Source organism: Nyctereutes procyonoides, unplaced genomic scaffold (assembly GCF_905146905.1).
Source record: "Nyctereutes procyonoides isolate TBG_1078 unplaced genomic scaffold, NYPRO_anot_genome, whole genome shotgun sequence".
In the NCBI taxonomy this organism is placed as follows: Eukaryota; Metazoa; Chordata; class Mammalia; order Carnivora; family Canidae; genus Nyctereutes; species Nyctereutes procyonoides.
The window spans coordinates 14,039,749-14,062,891 of record NW_026575128.1 but is presented as its reverse complement, the minus strand read 5'-3'; the positions used below and the strand labels follow the sequence as shown (position 1 = coordinate 14,062,891).

The following is a 23,143-nucleotide window of genomic DNA, read 5'->3' as shown; positions in this document are numbered from 1 at the left end:
CCCATTCACCATTTTATTTTATTTTATTTTTTAAATTTTTTTTATTTACTTATGATAGTCACACACAGAGAGAGAGAGAGGCAGAGACACAGGCAGACGGAGAAGCAGGCTCCATGCACCGGGAGCCCGACGTGGGATTCGATCCTGGGTCTCCAGGATCGCGCCCTGGGCCAAAGGCAGGCGCTAAACCGCTGCGCCACCCAGGGAACCCTCCATTCACCATTTTAAAAAAATTCTTAGGGATCCCTGGGTGGCGTAGCGGTTTAGCGCCTGCCTTTGGCCCAGGGCGCGATCCTGGAGACCCAGCATCGAATCCCACGTCGGGCTCCCGGTGCATGGAGCCTGCTTCTCCGTCTGCCTGTGTCTCTGCCTCTCTCTCTCTCTCTCTCTCTCTCTCTCTCTCTCTCACTGTGTGCCTATCTAAATTAATAAAAATTTTTAAAAAATTTAAAAAAATTCTTAAATTGAGATAAAATTTCATCATTTTGAAGTGTACAATTTAGTGGTTTTGAGTATGTTTAGAATGCCGTGCAACAACTACCACTATCTAATTCCAGAACATTTCCATTATCTTTGAAAGAAACCTGTACCCATTAGCAGACACTCCCAATTTCCATTCCCTTTGAAAATGAATTTTGTTGAAGGGCACCTGACTGGCTCAGTCAGTAGAGTATGCAACTCCGGATCTCAGGGTCTTGAGTTCAAGCCCCATGTTGGGTGTAGAGCTTACTTAAAAAAGAAAAAAAAAAAGATAGAAATGAACTCTATTGAAATATAATTTACATGCTGTGAGACTCACCAATTTTCAGAATGTAATTTGATAAATTTTAACAGATGCATATAGCTATATAACCACCATCATAATAAAAATAGACTATTTTCATCATCATCCACCAAGTTTCCCTGATAGCCCTTGGCAGTTCACCCTGCCCCTGCATCCTGCAACCACTGATCTACTTTCTGTCACTATAGTTTGGCGTTTCCTAGGGTTTCCTAGAAATGGAATCAGAAGGAAGAAGGCTTTTGTGTCTGGCTTCTTTCACTTAGCATATGCATTTGCTCCTAACATACTTCCTGCTGCCTCACTTCAGAAGGTGGCTTTAGTCTAGCCACCCTGAAATGCAGTTTATGGGGCAACGTGGGGGTTGGGGGGTGGGGGAAGTGGAAGGGGTGGGGGAAGTGGTGGGAGTTGGGGGAGTGGGGGGTAGGGGAGTGGGGAGGGTGGGGGAAGTGGGGGGAGTGGGAGAAGTGGGGCCACCCTGCCCAGCAGAGGCACAGGCCTCAGAGGTGTTATCAATGCAGAATGAAAACCCACCTCAAGCCTGGACTCCTCTTCCCTGGCTCCCCCCACCGTGGCTGCCCAAAGGCGCATCCTGTCCCTGGCCCTGCACCCATGTCCTCTGTGACATCACGGCCCCTCCTCTGTCACTCATTCCCTATGTATGGGTGGCTGCTGCACAGGAGCTGCCTTTTAACTCAGGCTTGACTTGCATGCCTCAGCCACCAACAACCCTGTGGCCTGTGAAAAACCACCTCCCCGTCAACCACCTTGGTTTCCTCATTTGTACACAGGGAAGAGTCCCCTCCACCCCACAGGGTGGAGAGGACTCCAGGAGTCAGCAGTGGAAGGAGGCCAGCACTGGCCTGAGGGCCTGGCCCTGAGTAAGGATTCAATAGCGTCCATTCTCTCCTGCCCTGTGGGGAGAGCAGGAGGCCGTGGTCAGGGGGGCGCCCAGCACCCAAAGGGGCCATGTGGCAGGCTGGGGGGCTGCAGTGCCGAGGGGGTGCTCACCCAACACGCTTGTTCACTGGAGTCTTCAGTCCACTGAAGATTCCCCGGGCTTGCCTGGATCTTCCTACAGATAGCTTCTCCTACTTGCACCTGTACAACGTCCTGAACTTCCCTATTGGCGTGGTGCGGGTCACCAGTGTGACGCCGCAGGACGAGGAGGACCTGACCTTCTACAAGGGATACTATGGAGACAGTTCTGACACGTATTTCCGGGAGGTCAGTTCCCCTCTGTGGGCCTCTCCCCCAGGGGCACAAGCCAGGACTGGGTCTCCGAATGGGAGTGGGGTGAGGCCAGTCATGCCTGGCGTTCATCCGTTGTCACCTCTGCTGTGGTCTCACCCCACCTCCGAAGACTCAGGCTTTGAGCTCCAAGTCAGCCTCTGTCCTTGTTCGGGGAGACTACAAAACCACCGATCTTCTTGCCACTTCCGTAGGGAAGGTTGACCCCAGAGGCAGGAAGAGTAGAGCAAATGCCCCGGGTTAGGAGCTTACTAGGTAACTGGACTGGACACGGCTCCTCTCCGAGACTCAATTTCTTCGCCAGGAAAATGGGAATTAAAATATCTATTTTGCAGTTTGTCCTAAAGTCTCCATCAAAACACTGGAAAGCAATTAGCATCAGGTTTTGTATCTAAGAAGTGTTCGATACATGCTACTATTACTAATTTGGAGGTGGTTTCACAAAAGGAAATATTTCCATGCGCGTATATTTTTTATTTTATTTATTTATTTATTTATTTATTTATTTATTTATTTATTTATTTTTTAAAGATTTTTAAAAGATTTTCTTTGTTTATTCATGAGAGACACACACAGAGAGAGGCAGAGACATAGGCAGATGGAGAAGCAGGCTCCCCACAAGGAGCCTGATGTGAGACTCAATTCCAGCAACCTGGGATCACACCCTGGGCCAAAGGCAGACTCAACCACTGAGCCACCCAGGTGTCCCTCCATGCGCATATTTAATGCATGATCTAAAGTAACAACCTTGTCTTGCTTGGGTGGCAGAGAGAAAGAGAAGGAGAGACAGACTGACTCCGAAAAGTATGTATGTGTCTGAGTCAGACATTAAGTAACTTACTTTTTGGGAAATTGATTTCAGTGCTAGAGTTACCCAGTGGAACTGCTGACCTGAATTCTGAGAAAATAACAATAATGATACTATCTAATGTGTCTTGAGCTCTAACTCCGTTCCAGGAGCTGTTTAAAGTGCTGTATATATATTAAATCATTAAATCCCATAACCGTCCTGTGAGGTTTTACAAAGTTGGAAATGGGGCCACACGTAGGTTAAGAGACTTGACCAATGCCGCCACACCTCATGGGCAGTTGACGTGGAGGGAGCCAGGACTTGAAGCCAGTTGACTTGGCTCCAGGGACATAGACAAATAAGGGTTCGTATCTTATCATCATAAAACAATGAAAACATGTTTGAATTCCTATAAGTATGTTTGGATTTCATGGCAGGGACTCAGGTTCAGTCCCCATGTTCCTGAGTCTGTGTTTGGGGTCAAGGTACCTCTTTCACTGCAGGAGTATGACCAGGCTCTGGATCAGGGCTTTGCACATTCTTCCCTCCATTGCTGAGAACACTGGGTGGATAATCACTTTTATATTTCATGATTACAGTCAGCTCTCTGCACAGGGAGCAGGTTTTACATCTTAACCTTGGAGAACTAGAGACAGGAAAAGTCAGAATAGTTTTTCCAGGTTTCCCTGAGAGCTGAGGAAGCCTGGAACCCTGAGACCCAGGACATCTCTACCTTAATAGAGCCTGGGGATGCGATGTTGGGGCTAAGGAGTATGGTGGTGAGGGGGGCTGGGCACAGGCCTGTGACTGGAAAGTAGGCTCTAAGTCCCCCCACCCTCTCTCTGGCAGGCCTTACAAGGGTCCGTGGGACTCCCCGTGGCGGTGCAGTGCATTGCTTTGCCATGGGAAGAGGAGCTGTGTCTCCGGTTCATGAAGGAGGTGGAGACCTTGGTCAAGAACCACAGGGAAGCAGAGTTATAGGCCACTCCTTCTCCTGGAGGCCTTCCTACAGCCTCCTCAAAGTTGGCTTCTGATGCCCCTTCTCAAGAATACTGTATGCGCCTGTCTCCTCCTCCTTGAAGCCCACCGGATTCCTTTTCTTTGTTGTCCTTCTGCGTGGGTACGCAATACATGGACTCTTCAGATTGGCCCAAGATGGGGCACAGGGTGAAGGGCTCAATAAACATTTCTGACTGGTCGGCCTTGTGATCTCTGGTCTAGGCGGGGCTGTAGCCTCCTGGTGGCCTTCTGCGTCCAGTTCAGTCCCCCAGATGACACCTCAGATTGCAGCAGAGGGGAGAGAGCTCCAAACAGAGGGGCTGGTGAGTCCAAGTCCTGGCTCTGCCACTGGCTTCTTGTGTGATGCTGGGCAAGTTACTTCCCTTTTCTGGACTTCAGTTTTCTCATCTACAAATTGAAGGGGTTAGATTTGATACCTGCCAACCAGACTATTCTGTGATCTGTGATTTGTAAGCACTTCCCCGATCAAGAACCTGCCATGGCTTCCACTGCTGTCTAGAGAAAGTTCCAAAGAGCAGGCCCAAGGGAGTGAAACCCAGTCAGAACAGATTGTAGATTGGGACCCACACCCAGGCTCACAGTCCAGAGCAAAGCCTGCAAAGTGCCTATTTCTTGGCTTGACACTCAGCAGCTCCCAAGATCCTCCATGGCCTCCTTGGCCAGGGCCCCACCACAGCACAGCCTCCCTCTGTTCCCTCAGCCTGGAGCTTTCTTGCCACACAAGTGCACTTTGCATTTTTGCTTCTCTGCCTCTGTCACATTATTGCCTCCACCCAAACACCTTCACTGTCTTCTCTGTCCTTCAAGCCCTGCATCAAATGCCACTTCCTTCAGGAAGCCTTTGATCCTCCAACTCTCCCATGAACTTCCCTTCATCTGAACTCTCTTGTGGTCCTTCCCCATTAAAACTTACCCTTTCTTTTTTTTTAAGATTTTATTTATTTATTCATGAGAGACACACACAGAGTCAGAGACACAGGCAGAGGGGAAGCAGGCTCCAGGCAGGGAGCCCAAAGTGGGACTTGAACCCGGGACTCCAGGATCACACCCTGGGCTGAAGGCAGATGCTCAACCACTAGGCATCCCAAAACTTACCCTTTTGTATCTCACTCCTCTTTACAGTCCTACTTCCAGCCAGCTAGGCAAGCTAAGGGACTCATTGCTCTCTGTGCCTCATAGCAGAGACTCTGGAGAGAAAACCTCAATGCAGAGGGATAGATTTCATCTATCCACCCACCCACCTGTAGCCATCCATCCTACATTTGTTAAGTACCTCCTATGAACACAAATGATGGAATTTCAGGTAGAAAAAGACCTGAGTTTGACTCAGAAAAAAATCACACCAGAAGGGAAGCCTGACTCCACCTGCAACAGAAGGAACCATGTGGGGTATCCCGGTGCAGGTGAGACAGGGCTGACCTCACTGGGGCCTCTACTCTCTCCAGAGTCTGAGATCTCTGCTGGAGAAGGAGCCTCATGGTTTCTTCTCACACAGGGCTAGTAGAGCTCCTGCTCTGTCCTCTCCCCCCCTAAGAGGGAGGTCTAGGAGGCTGGGAGAAAATGGTGGGAGGGGGAGGCCAAGAGGTTTTCTTCCTCAAGTGCCTCCTGCCTCTTCTCTCGCTCCCCGAGACTGCAACAGCTTGGACACCAGGGGGCAGCATCGAGCTTTCCACAGCCCAGAATTGTCCGCTGGCAGATGGCAGTCACCAGGACTTTCCCAGCCTTAACTCAGTGGTCCAGATGGGAAGACTAGAGGTGGGGAGACTGGGATTGGGGAACATGGGAATAAGGTGGCGGTTTCAACATTAGCAGATTATAAGAGATAGGGTGCAGAATTCTATTTTGTCTGAAATTAGCCTGGGGAAAGAGTGGCCGATACCAGCGCAAAGGGCCAAGGACATGAGAAGCCTCTCCTTGGGTCAGATTTCCCTCCAGGCTGGGCTTTCTCTTGTTTCTCCTGAACTGATATTTGGGTCAAAACTGCCTTCCTCCCCAGCTCCAGCTTCAGCTCCTGCACTGAGCTGTAACCTCTCACTACCTGCCAGCATCCTCTTCAGCTAAAATCAGCCCTGGTCTGTGTGACTGTGGGCAGGTCATTGGCTTCCTCAGGGCCCCTTCCCGTAGTGGCTGAGGCCGTGGGCGGGTGCTCATGGGATGCCCAGGGACAGGGCATTGCCTCCTTCTCCCCTTCCCACTCCTGTGACTTCCGTTGCAGAAGGCTTGGCCTGGGCACATGTGTCCCGCTTCCCGATCAGCCTGCCCAGGAGCAGTGGGAAAGTCCCCCAGCTTCTTTGAGCCTGCTTCTTCTGTGAGGTAGAAATGACTACATCTGCCCCAGCCACCGGATGAGACAGATCTCCAAAGGGTGGAAGCCGGGTGGGATAGGACTCAGGGTCCCCTCCCAGCCTGGGAGTCACTGCAGGTTGAGAGGCTGCCTCCAGTCTGGTGTCAGTGTCCAGAGTTCACCTGGGAAAGCCAGCTCCTCCTGGAGGAGCCTGAGAGCAATAGTGGGTCACTCCGGGAGGAATTTAGCTTTGAAACGGAGAAGTAGGAAGCCTGAGTGGCTCAGTGGGTTAAGCGTCTGCCTTTGGCTCAGGTCATGAACCCAAGGTCCCGGGATTGAGCCCTGCGTCAGGCTCCCTGCTCAGTGGGGAGTCTGCTTCTGCACTTTCCTTGCTTGTGAGGAAGGAAGGAAGGACGGAAGGAGGGGCAGCCCGGGTGGCTCAGCAGTTTAGCGCCACCTTCATCCCAGGGCGTGATCCTGTAGACCCTGGATCGAGTCCCACATCAGGCTCTCTGCATGGTGCCTGCTTCTCCTTCTGCCTATGTCTCTGCCTCTCTCTCTCTCTCTCTCTCTCTGTGTCTCTATAAATAAATAAATAAATAAGTAAATAAATAAATAAATAAATAAAATCTTTAAAAAAAAAGGAAGGACAGAAGGAAGGAAAAGAAAAAGGAAGGAAGAAAGAAAAGAAAAGAAAAGAAAAGAAAAGAAAAGAAAAGAAAGAAAAGAAAAGAATTCCAGTGGGACGGGGTGTCTACAAAGCCTGGCACGGAGGCTCCTGCCTAGGACCCTTTGGGCAGGGGGTGCCCTGAGCTCGGGTCTTGATCCCGCGCTGGGGGCGCAGGTAGGAGCTCGCCTCTCCCGGGGCCTCAGTTTCCCCCGCGGCTGCGCGGGTGGGGGGCCGCGTGTCTGCCCGCCCCCTCTGCCCTCGGCAGGCTCCGCCCGCAGCCTCTCCGCCTTACCCGGCGCGCTCCCACTCCGTCCCCAGCGCGGTCCCCGGCACCCGGACCGGGCGGAGCCCCCCCAGCCCCGCCGCCCCCGCTCCCGCCCCCGCCCCGCGCCTCCCCGGGCGCCCGCATTAAAGCGCATATGCAAGCCATGAATTATCAACTGAAAGGAGTCAATTACCGGCTCTAAAAACGAGTGTCTGCGCCCGCAGCGCCCGGGGCCATCCGCCTATTTACGGAGCGATCTCCCCCGCCCGGCCTCGGGAGGGCTCGACGGCGAGAGCTGGAGCCCGACACCGGGCGGGAGAGAGCCGCGGGGACCCGGAGGTGGAGGCCTGGACCAACGCGCAGAGGCTCGGGCCAGGCAAAGGCGGCTGGGTCCCTCCTCTCCCGAGAGTCGGGGGTGGGGAGTCGGGGTGGGAGCGGGGAGCGTCCAGAACCTCAGAGGCCCCGTTTCCCCTCCCCCGTCTGTGTGTAGGGACCCTAGGCCTCCAGGGCTGGGGGAGACCGGACTGCTGGTCCGAGCTCTTGGGGGGGGGGGAGGTGGGGAGCACAGTTCCGGCAGGAAACCGGGGAGCAGGCTGGGGCGTTGTCCAGCGTGGAGGTGAGCTGGCCGGCGTGACCATCAGAAGAGGAGGAGAGGTGACGAACAGGCCCAAAGTGAGGCTAGAGTTTGACTTGGGGGTGTCTGCAGAGCCCCAGGATTGAGAGAGGGGTGGTGAAACCACCCTCAGTGGACTCTGGAAGTCCTGTCTGCCCCCACAGGCTCTCACCCAAGCGGTTCCCTTCCCTGGAAATGCTTCACCTCCAGGCCTCTCCAGCACCTGCACCTGCCTCAGCCCAGCACGCACCCCCGTTCTGTCCCACAATCCAGGCCCAACTTCTCCAGCAGACCCTGAACAGGGTGAGGCAGGGCCTTGCCCACCTGGGTCCTCTGGAGGGAGCTACCCGGAGCTACCTAAGCGTTTGTTGAACAAGTGAATGGAGGGGTGAGCTGGCTAGAGGGGACCTTGGCTTGGACTGAGGCTGTAACCAAGGCTCAGGGTTCAGAGGGCAGGGCTGCATGTAAAGCACTCTGTACAGATCAGTGGAAAACTTCAAGCCACCCTCGTGCTGGGGTGAAGTCACACAAACTGAGTCCAGCTGTTGCTAAGCAGGGCTTGGGGGAGAACAGGGGAGGAGCAGGGGCAGGAGGGTAGGGGTGGTGGTGGGAGGGGTGGTGGTGGGTGGGGTGGCAGAAGCTGAGGCCCAGCTCACCAGCACCAGTAAGTTGCAGCCAGAGCCCCCAGGCCTTGTACTTCCGGGTCCCTGGCATCCTAGGCCTCTCCTAGAGGCAGTAGGGACAGGGAACCCCCAGGAATTCTGAAGAAGGAGCAGGGTCTGACATGGGACAGAGGGAAGAGTCTGGGCTTGGGCATCAAAGCCTCTCCTAGCTGTGTGACCTGGAGCAAGTCCCTTCATTTCTGAGCCTCAAGTTCTGGAACACTGGAACACTTTCTTTCTTTTTTATTTTTTATTTATTTATTCATGAGAGACAGAGAGAGAGAGAGAGAGAGAGAGAGAGAGAGAGAAGCAGAGACATAGGCAGAGGGAGAAGCAGGCTCCCTACAAGGAGCCCTCTGTGGGACTCCATCCAGGACCTGGGATCACGCACTGAGCCGACAGACGCTCAACTGCTGAGCCACCCAGGCGTCCCCAGGACACTTTCTAAGAATGTTCTTACATGTACATAGCACTCTCCCAAGAGGGAAAGTAAAGAATAAGAACGGCTACTATACTGAGGCCTACAAGGTGCCAAGTGCTATGATTAGTGGATTATCCCTTTCTGCCTCCCAACCACTTCCCCATGATGTGAAATCATTTTGCGGACAGGGAAACATGAAGAGAGGCTGGGATTGGGAAGCAGTAGCATCAAGGGTTGAAGCCAGGTCTGATTCCAGAGCTTCCTTAACCCCTCCGCTACAGGACCTCCCAGACAAGGTCCAGTGTGACCCCTGCCCGGTTCCCTCAGCCCCACCAGTGTGAATGAGCCCAGAGCTACGGAAGGGACAAGCTGCATAGTGGGCAGGACAGCTCAGGTCCAGCAGAGGCAGCCCCTGGGGTCCTGTTCCCACTATGGCGTGGGCCGGGCGTCTGGCCTGACAAGTCTGCAGCCCTACCATGCCATTATCGGGCTGCCAGAGGGGGTGTCTGCAAGCGCCAATGCTGGGGTTCCTGCGACCGCTCGCCTATTAGTGGCTGGTGGCTTCACAATGATTTATTGGGGCTTCTTCATTTCCCCTTGGTCTGCTATAAACATATTTATACCACCAGAGTGACCGATAAATTTCCCTTATGAATCCTGTTATCTCCCCCATTAACCATCCGTCACCTTTTATGCAGCCACAATGGGCCGGGCCAGGGCAAGGGGGCTGGGTGGGAGGCCCGAGGCCAGCACAGCCCATGGGCCCAGTGAACTCTTCACCTCCCCCACTGCTCCCCAGACAGTGGCCGCTGCTGCCTTGGAGCTGCCTCCAGGATGAGGATATGGGCCTTGGAACAGACTGGATGGCCCCTTTGAAATGTGGCTTCCTCCTGGTTCTCAGAATAGGGTAAGTGCGTCTTGGAGCTCACCTGAGTCTCTCCCCTGTAGCTCTGGCTTTGTCGCTTCTAAGTGAGCAAGAGTCTTCTGAAGCTGCTGCCACTGCCCTTCCTCTTCTTTCTATCCTAAGCTCTCACCCTCATCCCTCCAAGGACAGCAGAAAGCTAAGACACAGATGTGGTGCCAGAGGGCCTGAAGCCAGCACCTTGGCATTTGCTGAGCACCTCCTCTGTGCTAGGCACTTTGCATCCGTGATTTCCTGGGACCCTCACCGTGGATCACCATGGAATCCTGGAGCCAGACCGTTATAGCTCCATTTGCCAGATGAGGAAATAAAGCTCAGAAACATTCAATGAAGAGCCTAAGGTCACCTAGCCAAGGGGCAGAGCTGTGATCTAGGGCCTTTTGGGTTGAAAGCTTGTGCTTCCAACTACTGCATTCGGTCACCTCTTCAGATGCCCTGGGCTAGGAGGGGTTAGTCCAAGAAATCTGTCAGGGACAGGGCTGCAGGGCGGGGGAGGAAGGAGAAGAGAGGGGAAGGATGGGGCCTCAGTGGCAGGCTGGTAGGGAGAAAGGGGCAGAGCTGTGGAGGGGAAAGTGACCTTGGGCCCCTATTCTCAGTCAAGCTGCTGGGAGGGAGGCGAGGTCTCTAAGAACCTTAAGCCACCTGTTCTGCCCACACTTGGCAGGATCAGGGGCCTGGCGCATGGTCAGGACTAGTAGACCACGGCCTGGCTCGGTCCTCAGCTTGCGTCGGGGGGCAAGGCCCCACCTTCTCTAGGCTTCAGCCTTCTTCCAGAGCCGAGGCATGCAGGGTTCTGCCCTTTGTTTGTTTGTTTATTTATTTATTTATTTATTTATTTATAAATTTATTTATGATAGTCACACACAGAGAGAGAGAGGCAGAGACATAGGCTGAGGGAGAAGCAGGCTCCATGCCCTGGGAGCCCGACGTGAGATTCAATCCCGGGTCTCCAGGATCGTGCCCTGGGCCAAAGGCAGGCGCCAAACCGCTGAGCCACCCAGAGATCCCTGGTTCTGCCCTTTGAATACCTGATGATATGTGGGCCTTCTCAGGAGATGGCTGTGTGTGTGTGTGTGTGTGTGTGTGTGTGTGTGTATGCGTGTGTATGTGTATGTCGGATATTTTTCTTTCACCTTCACCCACAGAGTCAGCCAGAGCTGCTGAGAGCTCCTGGGAGTTAAGAAGACCCACATTCTCCAACAGAGAAGAATCTCAAGACTTAGACCAAAGTCTACCCTGAGTCCTGGCATCGCTTCTCTGGCCCAAGGAGAATGGGCACAGGTAGGCGTTATTATTCCCATTTTACAGATGGGAAAACTTAGACCCAGAGGAGGAAGGAATCTGAGCAAAGAACAGAGCCCTGGGCTAAGACATGGTGATGAGGAGGGGACTCAGCAGCATTAGGGCCAGGAGGCCGCAGAATGGGGCTGAACAGGGGGGGTGGAGTGTAGTCTTCGGGGTTTGGGGTGGCCACCGTGGTGGGGAGTGGTCAGCTCTCTCAAGGATGTCTAATTAGGGATCCCTGGGTGGCGCAGCGGTTTGGCGCCTGCCTTTGGCCCAGGGTGTGATCCTGGAGACCCGGGATCGAGTCCCACGTCGGGCTCCCGGTGCATGGAGCCTGCTTCTCCCTCTGCCTATGTCTCTGCCTCTCTCTCTCTCTCTCTCTCTCTCTCTCTCTCTCTCTCTGTGTGTGTGTGTGACTATCATAAATAAATAAAAATTTAAAAAAAAGGATGTCTAATTACTCTTGTCTTCAGTAACACCCTGGTGTAGGGATGGCTAGGGCAGAGTGGACTCTGGGCTTAGCACCCCAAGGAAACAGGTTCTCCCCTGACTTCCAGAGGGTGTGGGGAGGTCATTCTGGCCATTCCCCTCCCTCCTGGTCCAGAGGGGGTGGTTCCAAGACCTACTCCGTCTACTTGGCTCCCCCCACCCCAGCACCTTCAGGAAACAGCCGGGCTGGGAGGAAGGAGATCCACCCTGCGACCCCAAGCCTCGTCCCTTCCACAATGTCTCACTCAGCTTGCAGACTGGCGGCTGCTACGGCCCCGGGGATGCCCTGAAGGGGGCGCAGCCCCAGGGCCGCTGGGCCGCGACCACCTGCCCCGTCTGGCTCGATCTGTCTCCTCTCACCTGCTCGTCTTCCCCTCCTCCCGTTTGCCCTCTCCATCCTCCCCACTGCCTGTCGGTCTGTCTGCGCGTCTGCCTTTCCCGGGGCTGGCAGCCCGCTCCCGTCCTCTCCTCTCTGCAAGGTTGGAGGGAGGGGGGCAGGGCTGGGAGTGCGAGTGAGAGCCAGCCAGTGCCGGGGCTCCCCCCCTGCTCCTGCACACTCACACACGCACACACTCTCTCCCTCAGTCATTTTCAATGTCATAAATTTCCCCGTCTCTCTCCTCCACTCGCTATTACCTGCGCCTCCGTCACCGCGCTCGCTCCCAGATGGGCTAGGCCATCTCCGCTCCGCAAATGACTCCGGGAGAGAGAGGCAGGGAAGGAGGGAGAGAAAGGAGCCGGGAGAGGCGTGGAGAGAAGGAGAAGGAAGGCAGCCCGCAGAAGGCCGGAGAGGGAAGCAGAGAGGGAGAGAGGAGCCCCCAGAGGGCCCACAGCCCCCCTTCCCCCTCCCCCAAGTATGGAAAGCCCGCTGCCATGGGGCCAGGGCGGGAGGGGCTGGGGCAGAGTCTAGGGCTGGAGTCGGGTCCCCCAGCTCTGCCCCCCACCCAGTGGCACTTGCTGCAAGTCCTGTCCCTCCACACGCTTCCCGCAGGCCCCTGTGTGTGCCAGCTCCGTGCTAGTGGCGAACCAGACACCCGGGGTTCCTCCCGCGTGGCTCCCAGCCAAGGGGACACGTGGACCGGGAGGTGAGCCCCCCGGCCTTACTGTGTACTAGGCTTTATGGGATCCTCTGGCAGGAGGGGGTGGTGTTCAGGGTAAGCTGTGCCTCTCCCTTGGGATCTGAGGGGGGGTGGTGGAGGCTGCCTCCAGGAGCTGGCTTCTTGCCACCAGTGAAGCTCCCTCCTACATTCATAGCTTCGCAGGAGCTCTTGGCTTCCTCAGGACTGGTTCTTGGGATGAGAACAAAGCTGGGAAGACTCAGTGGTCTGGGAGAAGGAGCATGTCCGGGAGACCCCATAGTATGGACAGTGAGGCGGAAGAGGGGTACAGGTGGGGCTGGTGTGGCAGGACTGGGGAGAGTGTGGACAGGGAACCCAGGGCGCCCAGACGCTGCTAGGAGGAACTCAATGAAACACCGGTTGGCTTTCCTGCTGCTACTGCTGGTGGTAATATTAACGATGGCATGTGTGGGAGCTGCTCATGGTACTGGGGGCACTTGGACCCCAGGTCCGAGCTGCTACCAGAACCCCCCCTCCTAGAAGGTTTCCTGCTTGTACTCTCAACACCTCTAATTTCCTGTAAAAATGCAGACGTGACCATATCACTCTCTTGGTTCAACCTTCTGATGGCTCCACATCTCACTGGAAGCGACCCCTAAACTCCTCACCCTGGTTCCTGAGGCCAGTCTGTTCTAGCACCATCCCCCCCTGCTGCTCCCTTGAGTTCTCTCTGACAGGGCCCAGACTAGGCCCAGAGCCTTTGCACTCCCTGTTGCATTCCTCCCTCAGCTCAGATGTCATCTGCACAGAGGAGCCAACCCTGACCACCTGCCCCGTCTAATGATGGGTCACTCCATTAACTCTATTGTGGTCTTTTGAGTATTTATTTTGTGGCATTTTTTTTACATTGTGTCATTATTTGTTTACTTACCTGTTTACTCCTTTAGTGTCTGTTTCCTCTGGTGGCTGGACCTTGCATGTTTGTTCTGTTCTTCAAAGACAGTAAGTACCAACGATGAGCCCAATGAATGATAGGACGAATGATGTTGATGTAGATGTATCCTCCTCACCTTGGTTTGGGTTGGGATGGATGTTGGGGTGGATGAGGCCAGGCTGGTGGTCTCAGGTTTGCTGTCTACCTGGCAAATTTGAAATCCCAGTGTGCTAGATTCCATTCCAACAGGGAGAGGCATCTTGCCCTGGTACTGGGAATTTAACCTGTAAACAGGGTTGGGCCTCATCAAAGGATTTCCCTCTACTAGAGCCCACCCACCAGAGCCCCTCCATCTGTGGCAACCAGACATGCACCTTCACAGACACACAGATGCACACACACACACCACAGGCATCCTTACACCCCTGTACAGAGCGGCCTAAGATAAGGCACACTCACATACATGCTCAGAAGCCCCCGTGGATGTCTGGACACACCAAGGCATGCAGGGGGGCAAGCCCCGTTACCCACATCCCTGCACCCACTAGATACCACCCTACAGGTATATCTGTGAACAGACGTACACATACCCACAAACATGTACCAACACGGTTAACCACTAAGATGACATCAGTGGAGAAGACACCTGTTCGCTTGCTTACTGACGCAGGGGTCTACACCGTGGAGTAACAGACGGGCCTGTTAGCTGCCCTCCAGGACGGGTGCCCTATGTTGAGTGAGCCACACCTTCCCACCTCATTCCTCACCTCCCTGGCTCCACTGCCCCAGCCCTCGTGGTCTGGGGAGGCTCCACGGGCTCCAGCAGACTCAGTCTGTGGCCAGAGGCAGGGCTCAGCTGGAGCTGGGGTCAGGAGTTGGTCTGTGGCCAAGGTCAAGGTTCACTGGGTGACTGGGGTCAGGCTCATCTGGGACCAAGGTCAAAGGTCAATCGGAAGCTGAGATTTCCTTCATGTCCTATGTCTTGGCTCACAGGTGTGTCCCCCCCAACTATGTGCCATCCCCAGGAGCTGCTGGTGGGGACAAGACTCAGGGTCCTTATCCTGCGTGGGCCTCTGTGGCTGGTGGAGGAGGGGCAGGTGGGGGCCGGCCGGGCAGATAGCTGTGAGGTACGTTTCCATCTCCGCGGGTCGGGCGGGCGAAGCCATTTCCAATCTGCTCTCTATCATTTTCAATATCATTAATCCCAGACACTCTATTTTCCATGCCTGCGCAGCCAGGCCCCCGAGTGTGCGCCGTGTAAAGTGACACATATTCATCACCGGCTCGTGGCGCCGGCGCCGACGCTGATACAATATTAGTGTTGCCCCCCCGCTCGGGGCCCGCTCCGCCCGGCTCCCCGATGGCACGAATCCATCACCTGGAGCCCGTGTCACTTTCCCCAGCAGCCACATTTGTTTGGGCACTTAGGAGGTAATTGTGGCACATTAGCTGGGGCGGGGAAGGGCGCTGGGTCCTCAGGAGGAGGGGCAGCCGAGGCATCTTCCACGGCCTGAGCCCACCCTGGCCTGGTGCTGCTCTTGGCTCGGGCTGGGGTCCTAGGAACCCGGGCTCTTGCTCAGCCTCGGAGGAGGTGGCTCAACGAAGGGTCCCATGTGGGGGAGGTGGACTTGGGCCCCATCGGGAAGTCTCAGCAGGGTTCTCCGCTCCCCTGTGAGCCCCAACACTGGGGCTTGGTCTATATGGGGTCCCAAGCTTGGAGGTGATGGCTTTGCAATCTTTCTTTTCTTTTCTTTTTTTTTTGTTTTTGTTTTGCCAACCAGTCCATATCCCAGCCCTGGGACTAGGGATGTGGTGATCCCAGCCCTCCTGGCTCCATTTCAAGTCACATTTGGGAGAGGTCAGTGGGAGGGGGAGCAGGAAGGAGGTGGCACTGCCCAGCCCTTGAGAGCCCAACTGTGAGGGAAAATCTGGCGCTGCCCTGGGGACCTGGGTCTGAGAGGGGGTGACATGGCCCAGCCCTCGGGAGCCCTGTCTGGATCTAGGAGGAGGAGTATGTCACCAGCCTGAGCAGTAGGGCACAGTGCTTTTGGGAAGACTGCCTGGAGGTGGTGAGCCAGACATCTAGGGATAGCCTCTGGCCACTGGGAGGCCCCTAGTGGCTGCGGTGCCGGGAGGAGCAGCAGCCGGGGTCACTGATCTGGGCAGAGGCCAGGCTGTGCTGGGGCCTGGGTTCTCCCTCCACAGTCTGCAGGGCTAACACCCATTAACCTCGTCAGCAGACAAATTGCCCGTCTTGTCAAATTCCCATTTAAAATGCAAACTCGATTTGACAGAGTAAACGGAGCGAAGGTGGGAGCGGATAATCCAGTGGAAGCTCATTAGCAGGGCCCAATGAGAGGGGCCTGCCAGGAGGGCCTAACAAACCTGCCCTGATGAACCTCCCAGCCTTTTAACATCCCACCACCTGCTCAACGCCCTTACTTGCCCGCCCTACTGCCTAACCCCCTCAAGGGGTCTGGGGCCCCCAGCTGCTTGCTAGCACCTCTGGGACGGTGCATCCAGGAAGCAAACAGAGCGGGAATCAGCCTCTGTCCACTCGGTGGCCTCCGGCAGCAACAACAGCAACCATGTGCCCCCCGACCTGGGTTCCCAGTGGAACCCTGTACATATATTCTCCTCCCTGGCCTCCCCCTCCCCTGTCCTTCACTGAAGGGGGTCCTGTGAGTTGGTATTATTAACCCATCGACAAATGAGAAACTCCAGGAGGTTGCCCCGTAGTAGGCAGGCAGAGCGTGGATTCGATCCCCAGCCCATCAGACCCCAGTAATTTACACTTGTAACCACTGCACTACTTTGCCTTCCCGAATTGTGAATGGCTGTCCTGCCCTCTCTGCATCCCTGGCTTCAGTGCTGTCACTAGCTGTGTGGGTCTAGGAAAAGTGACTTCCCTTTGAGCCTCATTTTTCTCACCGGTAAAAAAATGGGCAAACAACTGCTGCCCAGCCCGAGGGGTAGGATAAGGAGAATTTTAGTACGTACTTGGTTTAATGAATACTCATTACCAACCCCCCAAACATCTGCAGATAACTTAGCTCTAAAGGGAGGTGTCCTGGGGCAGGGGAAAGTCCCGCCCACCAGGCCACTCCTTCTGTCCTGCTGCTGTGTTTCTAATAGTTTGAATATTGGTTAAGAGGCCCTGGAAGGCAGCCTCCAACAGCCAATGGGCTGTTGCTCCACCTTGCCTCTGGGGCACCCTCGTGTTGCTCCCACGAACCCTGACGGGGGCTGCACCTGTCCCGGCCCCCACATGGAGTGCCGTGCTGTCTAGCTGTGCTGGATGACCTTGGGTGGGGGTCCTCACTGGGTCTCATTGCCTGTTGCTAGCCTCACAGCAGGGGTCTCCCCATCCCCAGTCTCTGTCCCCCACCCCTCCAGTCCTTGCAGGCACCAAAGCAATGGCTCTGAATCCCGGCACTTGCCCACCACGACTCCTTACTCTTCCCCCGGTAAAGTCCACATTCCTCAGCTGGCGCTCAAGGCCCTACACGATCTGACCTTAGTTTACCCTTCCCGTCTCTCTCATGGCACAGCGTCCTGAACTCTCCTGTTCGCCTTTGCCAGGCTGTGCGTGGCACTACCTCTAGACTCAGCACCCGCCCTAGGGGGTCCTCTTCCTCTTCAGAACTTCTTCACCCCCTGTCGTCCTTGCCTGACTCCAGCAGTGACCTGGAGGAGACCCCTGGGAGACTCTGGACCCTGTCTGGGGGTGGGGCCGGGGGGTAGGGGTGGGCTGCAGAGGAGGAGAGGCTGGGGTGGGGGCTGTTCTCGGTCTCCCTCTGGTTGTCTGCAGAACCATCCTCTGAGGCTGGCCTAATTCCCTTCAGAGCCCAGCTCCCATCTTCAGGGTGGTGCTTAGGGAGCTGAGAGCCCAACGTTAATGCCTAAGAAAGTCGTGGGTGGATTAGAAAGCGAGGGGGATTAGGGCCAGAGCTGGTAGCTGATGCAGGAGGGAGCCCCTCCTCCTGAGGAAGAGGAGTCTAATCCTGCTTAGTGACTGAGGAGCCTACCATGCTGAGGAGGGGCCTTCCCTTCTTCTCCGGCTGCCCAGACCTGGCCAGCTTACCAGCCCTGGCCCAGCCCAGGCGGCAGCAGCATGAAGACCCCCCCTCACCAGCTCTTTCTTCCAAACTTTTGGTCCACTGGTGTCCCCCCAGGCCATCTCTGCCTTGTCCCTCATGCTACCCCAGCCCTTTCTGTGACCCCAAACCTTTTCATCCCTATATCCCCATCCAAAGTGCCTCGTGTAGCCACCCCCGGACTTACATGACTACACACTGAACCACACACTGAGCCACCCCACCGAGGCTCCTGCTGCCCCTGCATCTGTGCTGCCTGGAAAGTCCGTGTGGCTGCTGCCGGGCTGCCCAGTGTCCTCATTCCTGCGGCCACCCGGGGCCGGCTACTCATGGCTCATGGTCAACTTCCTCATGGGGGAATGGGCCTCAGTTGCCCCACCCAAGGCTACGCCCTTTCCCTGGGATGACTGGTCAGCGCGGGAGTACAAGGTCTGGCCCCTTACCTCAAGATTCCCATGGGACTGGCTGAGGCCACTGTTGCCCCAGCACCATGGCTGGACCTCTCCCTCTGCCCAGTCCCACTGCTTCGCACGCTTGGTCCTCAGAGCACGCCCCAGCAAGCCTCTTCTCCCTCTGGTCTCCTTAGGACATCTTGCCCTTCACCGGCTTTCCTGAGTCCCACAGTTGAGGAGAAGATGAAGTTGGTTACTGAAGGGCCAGGGGTTAGGAGCTCCTGAGCTCGATGCCCACAGTCAGCCAGGCAAGAGCCAGCAGCAGCCCCTTCCCTGAGGATGGACCCTGCGGGGGACGGGGCCCTGGGTTTCCGTGGTGTAGGCCATCCTGTGGACTGAGCCGGGAGGGAGGGCTTGCCCCGGAGACCCGGCCTGGGGTCTTGGCCTGAAAGAGGAGACAAGAGAAGGAAGCCTGCTCTGAGAGTTTAATCTGAGGGGGGAGGCAGGTCACTTCCTGTGAGCCTGGTCTGAGAGGAGAAGCACAACTTTGACTTGGGAGCCCAGTCTGAGGGGGAAGGACAGAAGGACAGCATGTTAAGAGCTGAGTTTGAGGAAGTAGAGCAGGTTGTGGGCCGCGAGAAGAGGCAGGCCGTGCTCCGCCTGCCTGCACCCAGGGCCTTCCGCCACTCGGTCAGCCCAGGTCCTCCTTTGCCAGGCCTGGCCTGCCTTCCGAGGGGCCAGCCAGCTGGTGCGGTGCCTGACTGGGAGCACCAACTTTCTAAGTTAATGACCTGGGTGTGCATGAGGGGAATAGGAAGGATGCCCACTACCTGGCTCCTTAGCTCCATGAGGCTTGAAGCCGTGACATGAGGGGATAGAGCACATCCTGGATGCAGGGCCTCTGAGAGATTCTGGTCCTCGGGTAACTCGGGAGCAGGGGCAGGGAACTGGAACTGGACGGATTGACCTCTGAGTCAGTTTGGGATGCGGGGGTCAGTTGGGGGGGAACACTCCCACTCTGTTCCCTACCTCTGATGGACAAATGCTAATGACATTACCAGCGATTGACCAGAAACGAATAAATAATTCAGTCTGGCCTGAAAATGGGAGAAAAGTACTTAAATGCTATTGACAAGCCAGTCCCTGGCCTCATTACCCATGCAGACTCAGGCCTTCACATCGACCATACCCCCCAATTCCTTCAAACCCCACTGTGGGCAGCCTCAGGCCTCCCTCCCACCAGCCTGGCCTAAGTTGAGAGTGTGGAGGGTGACCTGAGGAGACCAGGGGGAGAGTGGAGGCTTGTGGCCAGAGGCACCCCTAGAAAGGACCCCAAGCAGTCTCTCAAGTCCTTCCCCTCTCCTCAGCCCCTCGAAGCAGCTTCTGTCCCCAGGAAGGGTGGCCCTGGCCAGTCTCTCTCCAGCTCAGCCCCAGGTGTGCATGTACAGGGAGCACAGGCGTGTTTGCACATGCACATGCAGAGCCCAGCAGCTGCTGCATCCCCTTCCAGGACAAGAGGAGTGGTGACCCCCGGGGCGGCTGTCAGTCACTGCACTCTCAGGGGTGCAAACTCATTAAACGTTTCCCTGCCTTGTCAGAGGGGCCTGAGTCCCCGAATCAGGCCTAGGGAGGAGGAGGAAGAGGAGGAGGAGGAGGAGAAGGAAGAGGAAACAAATGTGCAGCTGATCCTTTAAAAGCACATCCTGTATTTCTGACCCCTGGAGAAGATGAGGGGATTATGGAGGGTGGGGATTATCGGGGGAAGGGCCTCACCATGGGTTCCTCCTGAGTCCAGATTTTCAGCTCCCAAGTAGCACATGGACCTTCCCCCAAGCAGTAGCTTTGCAAAACAGAACATTTTTATGTTTTCTTAGAGTCTTCCTCTCTCTTCCTTGGCTGTCTGGGCCTGACTCCCCTTCCTGGGGACTCCTCTGGCATCATCTGGCCTCTTCAGGGGAGCCCTAGAGAGGCTATCATTCCTCTAGTCCCATCCCTCCTTCCCACAGGCTTGTACTAGAGTCAGGAGCCTCCAAAAGGCTCAAAGCCAGAAGCCGACATGTCTACTGGTCAGAGAATGGGGAGCCTCAGAGATCCTGCAGCCCAGCAGGCAAACTGCCAACTGCTGGGCAGCTCTGGAGCTGGAAGGGGTGTGGGGAATGTGGGAGGGAGGACTGTGAGGTAGGCCTGGAGGTCCAGGATGCTTCAGAGGGTCGTATAGTGCGCTTCAGCACAGCCCAGGATCTAGTTCTCAAAGGGACCCCATTCTTTGTGAGCCAAATAATTTGCTCCTGGGTGTGGGCAGAAGCTCTAGTGGTCCTCCTTGCCTATCACAGGTAGCTCGATTGCCCTCTCACTTCCTTTGGAGACAGGAACCCCCACGCTGCAGTGTGTAGTGTAGGGTTCTGGCTGGGGTCACCAGTCCTGGCTTCCCTCCTGGGCTCCTCCCTGCTGCGATCAGAATCCTGCCCTGACTAGGGCCTGAACTTCCCCGGCCCAGCTTCTCCCTTCCACCTCCCCCACTCCACAAAGCCCAAGGGCTCCTCAGCGTTCCCAGGGACAGAACCCCCACCCACACCCCTCTAGAGTGAGCTGAAAAACTGCTTCCTGCTCCCTTTCTCCTCAGTGTCTCTTCCCCCACTGGAGTCCCACGGGGAGTCATTTATCCGGATCGACTGGCTCTCCTCTGTGCAAACATCTGCAGGAGCATTAACAAGCCTAAAACCCAATTAGCCTTCAATTACTCAGGCCTCAGCCAGATTTTCTGTGATGGGGACAGGGGTAAGGAATGTGTCTGGGCACTTTGGGGCACTGCCTGGTTGGAAGCCACCCTCCTTCCTGGAGGCCACCCCCCATGCGCCACTACTCCTGCCCCAGCCATTCTGCTTCCTAAGGCCTCTCCTTCTGGGCCTTACCACCTTCTTGTCTTCCTTCCTCCTGCCCTCCCTTCCTCACTCCTCTTAGAAAATCATTGTTCTCAAGTGTACATAACTAATACATGGTTCAAAAAAAAAAGCTCATTCTAAAAACATAATGCAGAGGCATTGGTCAAGATCCTGGGGTCCGGGATGGAGCCCTGTGTCTCGGGCTCCCTGCTCAGTGAGGAGCCTGCTTCTCCCTCTCCAGGTGCCTGGCGCTCCCCCTGCTTGTGTTCTCTGTGTCAAATAAAATCAAATCTTAAAACACACACACACACACACAATGCAAAAGAATACAAAGTGAAAAGCTAAATGCCCCCCCATCCCTAACCCCTGAATCCCACTGACAGTAACTGGGGGTTCTCCTTCCTTCCAGCCATTTGATTGTATACATTTACACACACACAACCCCCACATCGTGTTAAGTGATTTTTTTTTAACATTTCAAATTGGAACCCTACTATTCCTATTGTTTAATGACCTACTCTGGTTACTGAAGGAGTGCTGTGTCTTCCCAAACCAGGGCCCACAGGTCCAGCTCCTCCTTCTTCCTGGGTACCTAGTCTTCCGTGATATGGCCATACCGCGATGCCTTAGGTTGTCGTCACTCAAGGTACTGCTTCGTGGCAGCAACCATCCCTGTCCTTACGCCACCCTGCACACAGGCCAGTGCTGCTGTGGGACAGATGCCCAGAAATGTGCAATTGTTCAGCCCCTGGAATGCATATTTAAAATTTTGCTGATTATTGCCAAAATGCCCTCTGCCTCCAGACCCTCCAGGGTTGTGGGAATTTGTACCCCCGGTATCCATGTTCCTACTCTATCAATACTGGGTATTAGCTTTATAAAATGTATTTTTCCCCCAACCAAATAGGGACAGCGACATCCAGTTTCATTTGTACATCTCTTTCCTCACCTTTTATTTCCAAGTCTCACTCCCACTTTCTCCATCCCTCTTCCCGCCTTTCCCCACTCCCTCCTCCCGCCTTTCCCCACTCCCTCCTCCAGCTCCTCTCTTTCCCAGCCTCCTCTCCCCTTCCACATCTTCTTTCCATTCTCTTCCCCACATCATCTCATCCCTTGCCTCCCCCCTCCTCCCCTGAGTACCACAGGCCTGGGGGGAGGGGCATCCAGAGAAGCTATTAGCTCTGCCCCCCTAATACTCTGAGTCCCACTCGCCTCTTAACACCTCCCTGAGCCTGGGCCTCTAAGCCCCATCTCATTCGCGTCTCCCTCTAATCACTAAGGCTTATTTCTGATTTTCCGAAGTGACAAGGAGCTGGGTTTGGGGGGAGGGAGGGCTGTCAGCCAGCATCTCCCAGGATTGAGGGAAGGAAGGATCCAGGGAGGGAAGCCTGGTTCCTGGGATGTGGCGGTCTAGACTCCAGCGAGGTCCTCTTCACTGTGTAGAGGCCCTAATTCCCTAGCCCCTCTGCCTTGGTTTAGGGCTTCAGTTTCCACCTTCTGGGTGTTCTTTTAGGCTACTTTCTCTGGTTTCTGAAAAGAAAGAAAGAAAGACCCCACCCTCAAGGGAGATCCTGTGGCCAGAGCCTCTCCTCCCTCCCCTGCTCCCACCTCTTTCCCCACCCCTTTGATCCAAAGGTGGGAGACACCTCTGCGCTGCAACCCCCTCCTCTTCTCCTTCCTACCCCATGGAGATCGGGCTCTCCCCTCCTCTGTCCCAAATCCATCTCTCCAAAAGCTCCGTGAATTGTCAAAAATTTAATTAAGGGCAGCAGCAAATCTCTTGTCATTTTAAAGACACTTAAGGTTTAAAATATGTGTTGAGAGTAGAGGTCTCAAGAGAGGTGGGATGAGGGGGCCAGAATTTCGAGGGGTTACACCCGAGCCCCTGTTCTAGCCCCACCGTGTGACCCTGTCTGCTTGGTGTTTCTGAGCCTTCCTCATCAGCGCCCCCCACCCCGAAATTCTAGGAGGCTCAGCAGGAGGAAGGATACCTTGCTCCTGCCTGGAAGTGTTCTCCCTACGCTAATTTAATTACATGGCCTAACTGGGCCCAGGCTGGGGAGGTGGCTAATGGCAGCTGCCGAGATAGGGAGTAATCAAGAATTAATTACGCGTTTCTGGGGATTCCTGAGTCTGGGCTAGGGATTCCTGGGAGCCTGGCTATGGCTGGGCAGGAGTGTGGGGCCCCCTCCAGCTCTGCCCCCTGCACTGCCCCTGTCTCTTCAGGAGTGGAGGAGGCAGCAGGCCCTATTTCCAAAAGGCTCTGGGTGCAGGGCTGCCCCCAAGGCAGTCTTGGATCCATGGGATACGGAGGCACAGCCCTCCGCA

General features: G+C 55.4%; 1 protein-coding gene across 3 annotated transcripts in view; it reads left to right on the top strand.

Moving 5' to 3' along the window:
- LOC129520659 (fatty-acid amide hydrolase 1-like) overlaps window positions 1–23,143 on the top strand; it is a 52,614-nt gene that overhangs the window by 13,639 nt on the left and 15,832 nt on the right. For 2 of the 3 annotated variants that reach the window (XM_055341801.1, XM_055341800.1), the window contains exons 14-15: window positions 1,863–2,008; window positions 3,672–4,020. In XM_055341801.1, coding sequence (XP_055197776.1) covers window positions 1,863–2,008; window positions 3,672–3,803 — 278 coding nt within the window. In that variant the 3' untranslated portion in view covers window positions 3,804–4,020. Of the gene's footprint in view, window positions 1–1,862; window positions 2,009–3,671; window positions 4,021–4,043; window positions 4,145–9,556; window positions 9,665–10,824; window positions 10,961–12,443; window positions 12,538–13,457; window positions 13,513–23,143 lie in introns of those variants that run through there. The other variant, XR_008666648.1, reaches the window with a different exon arrangement.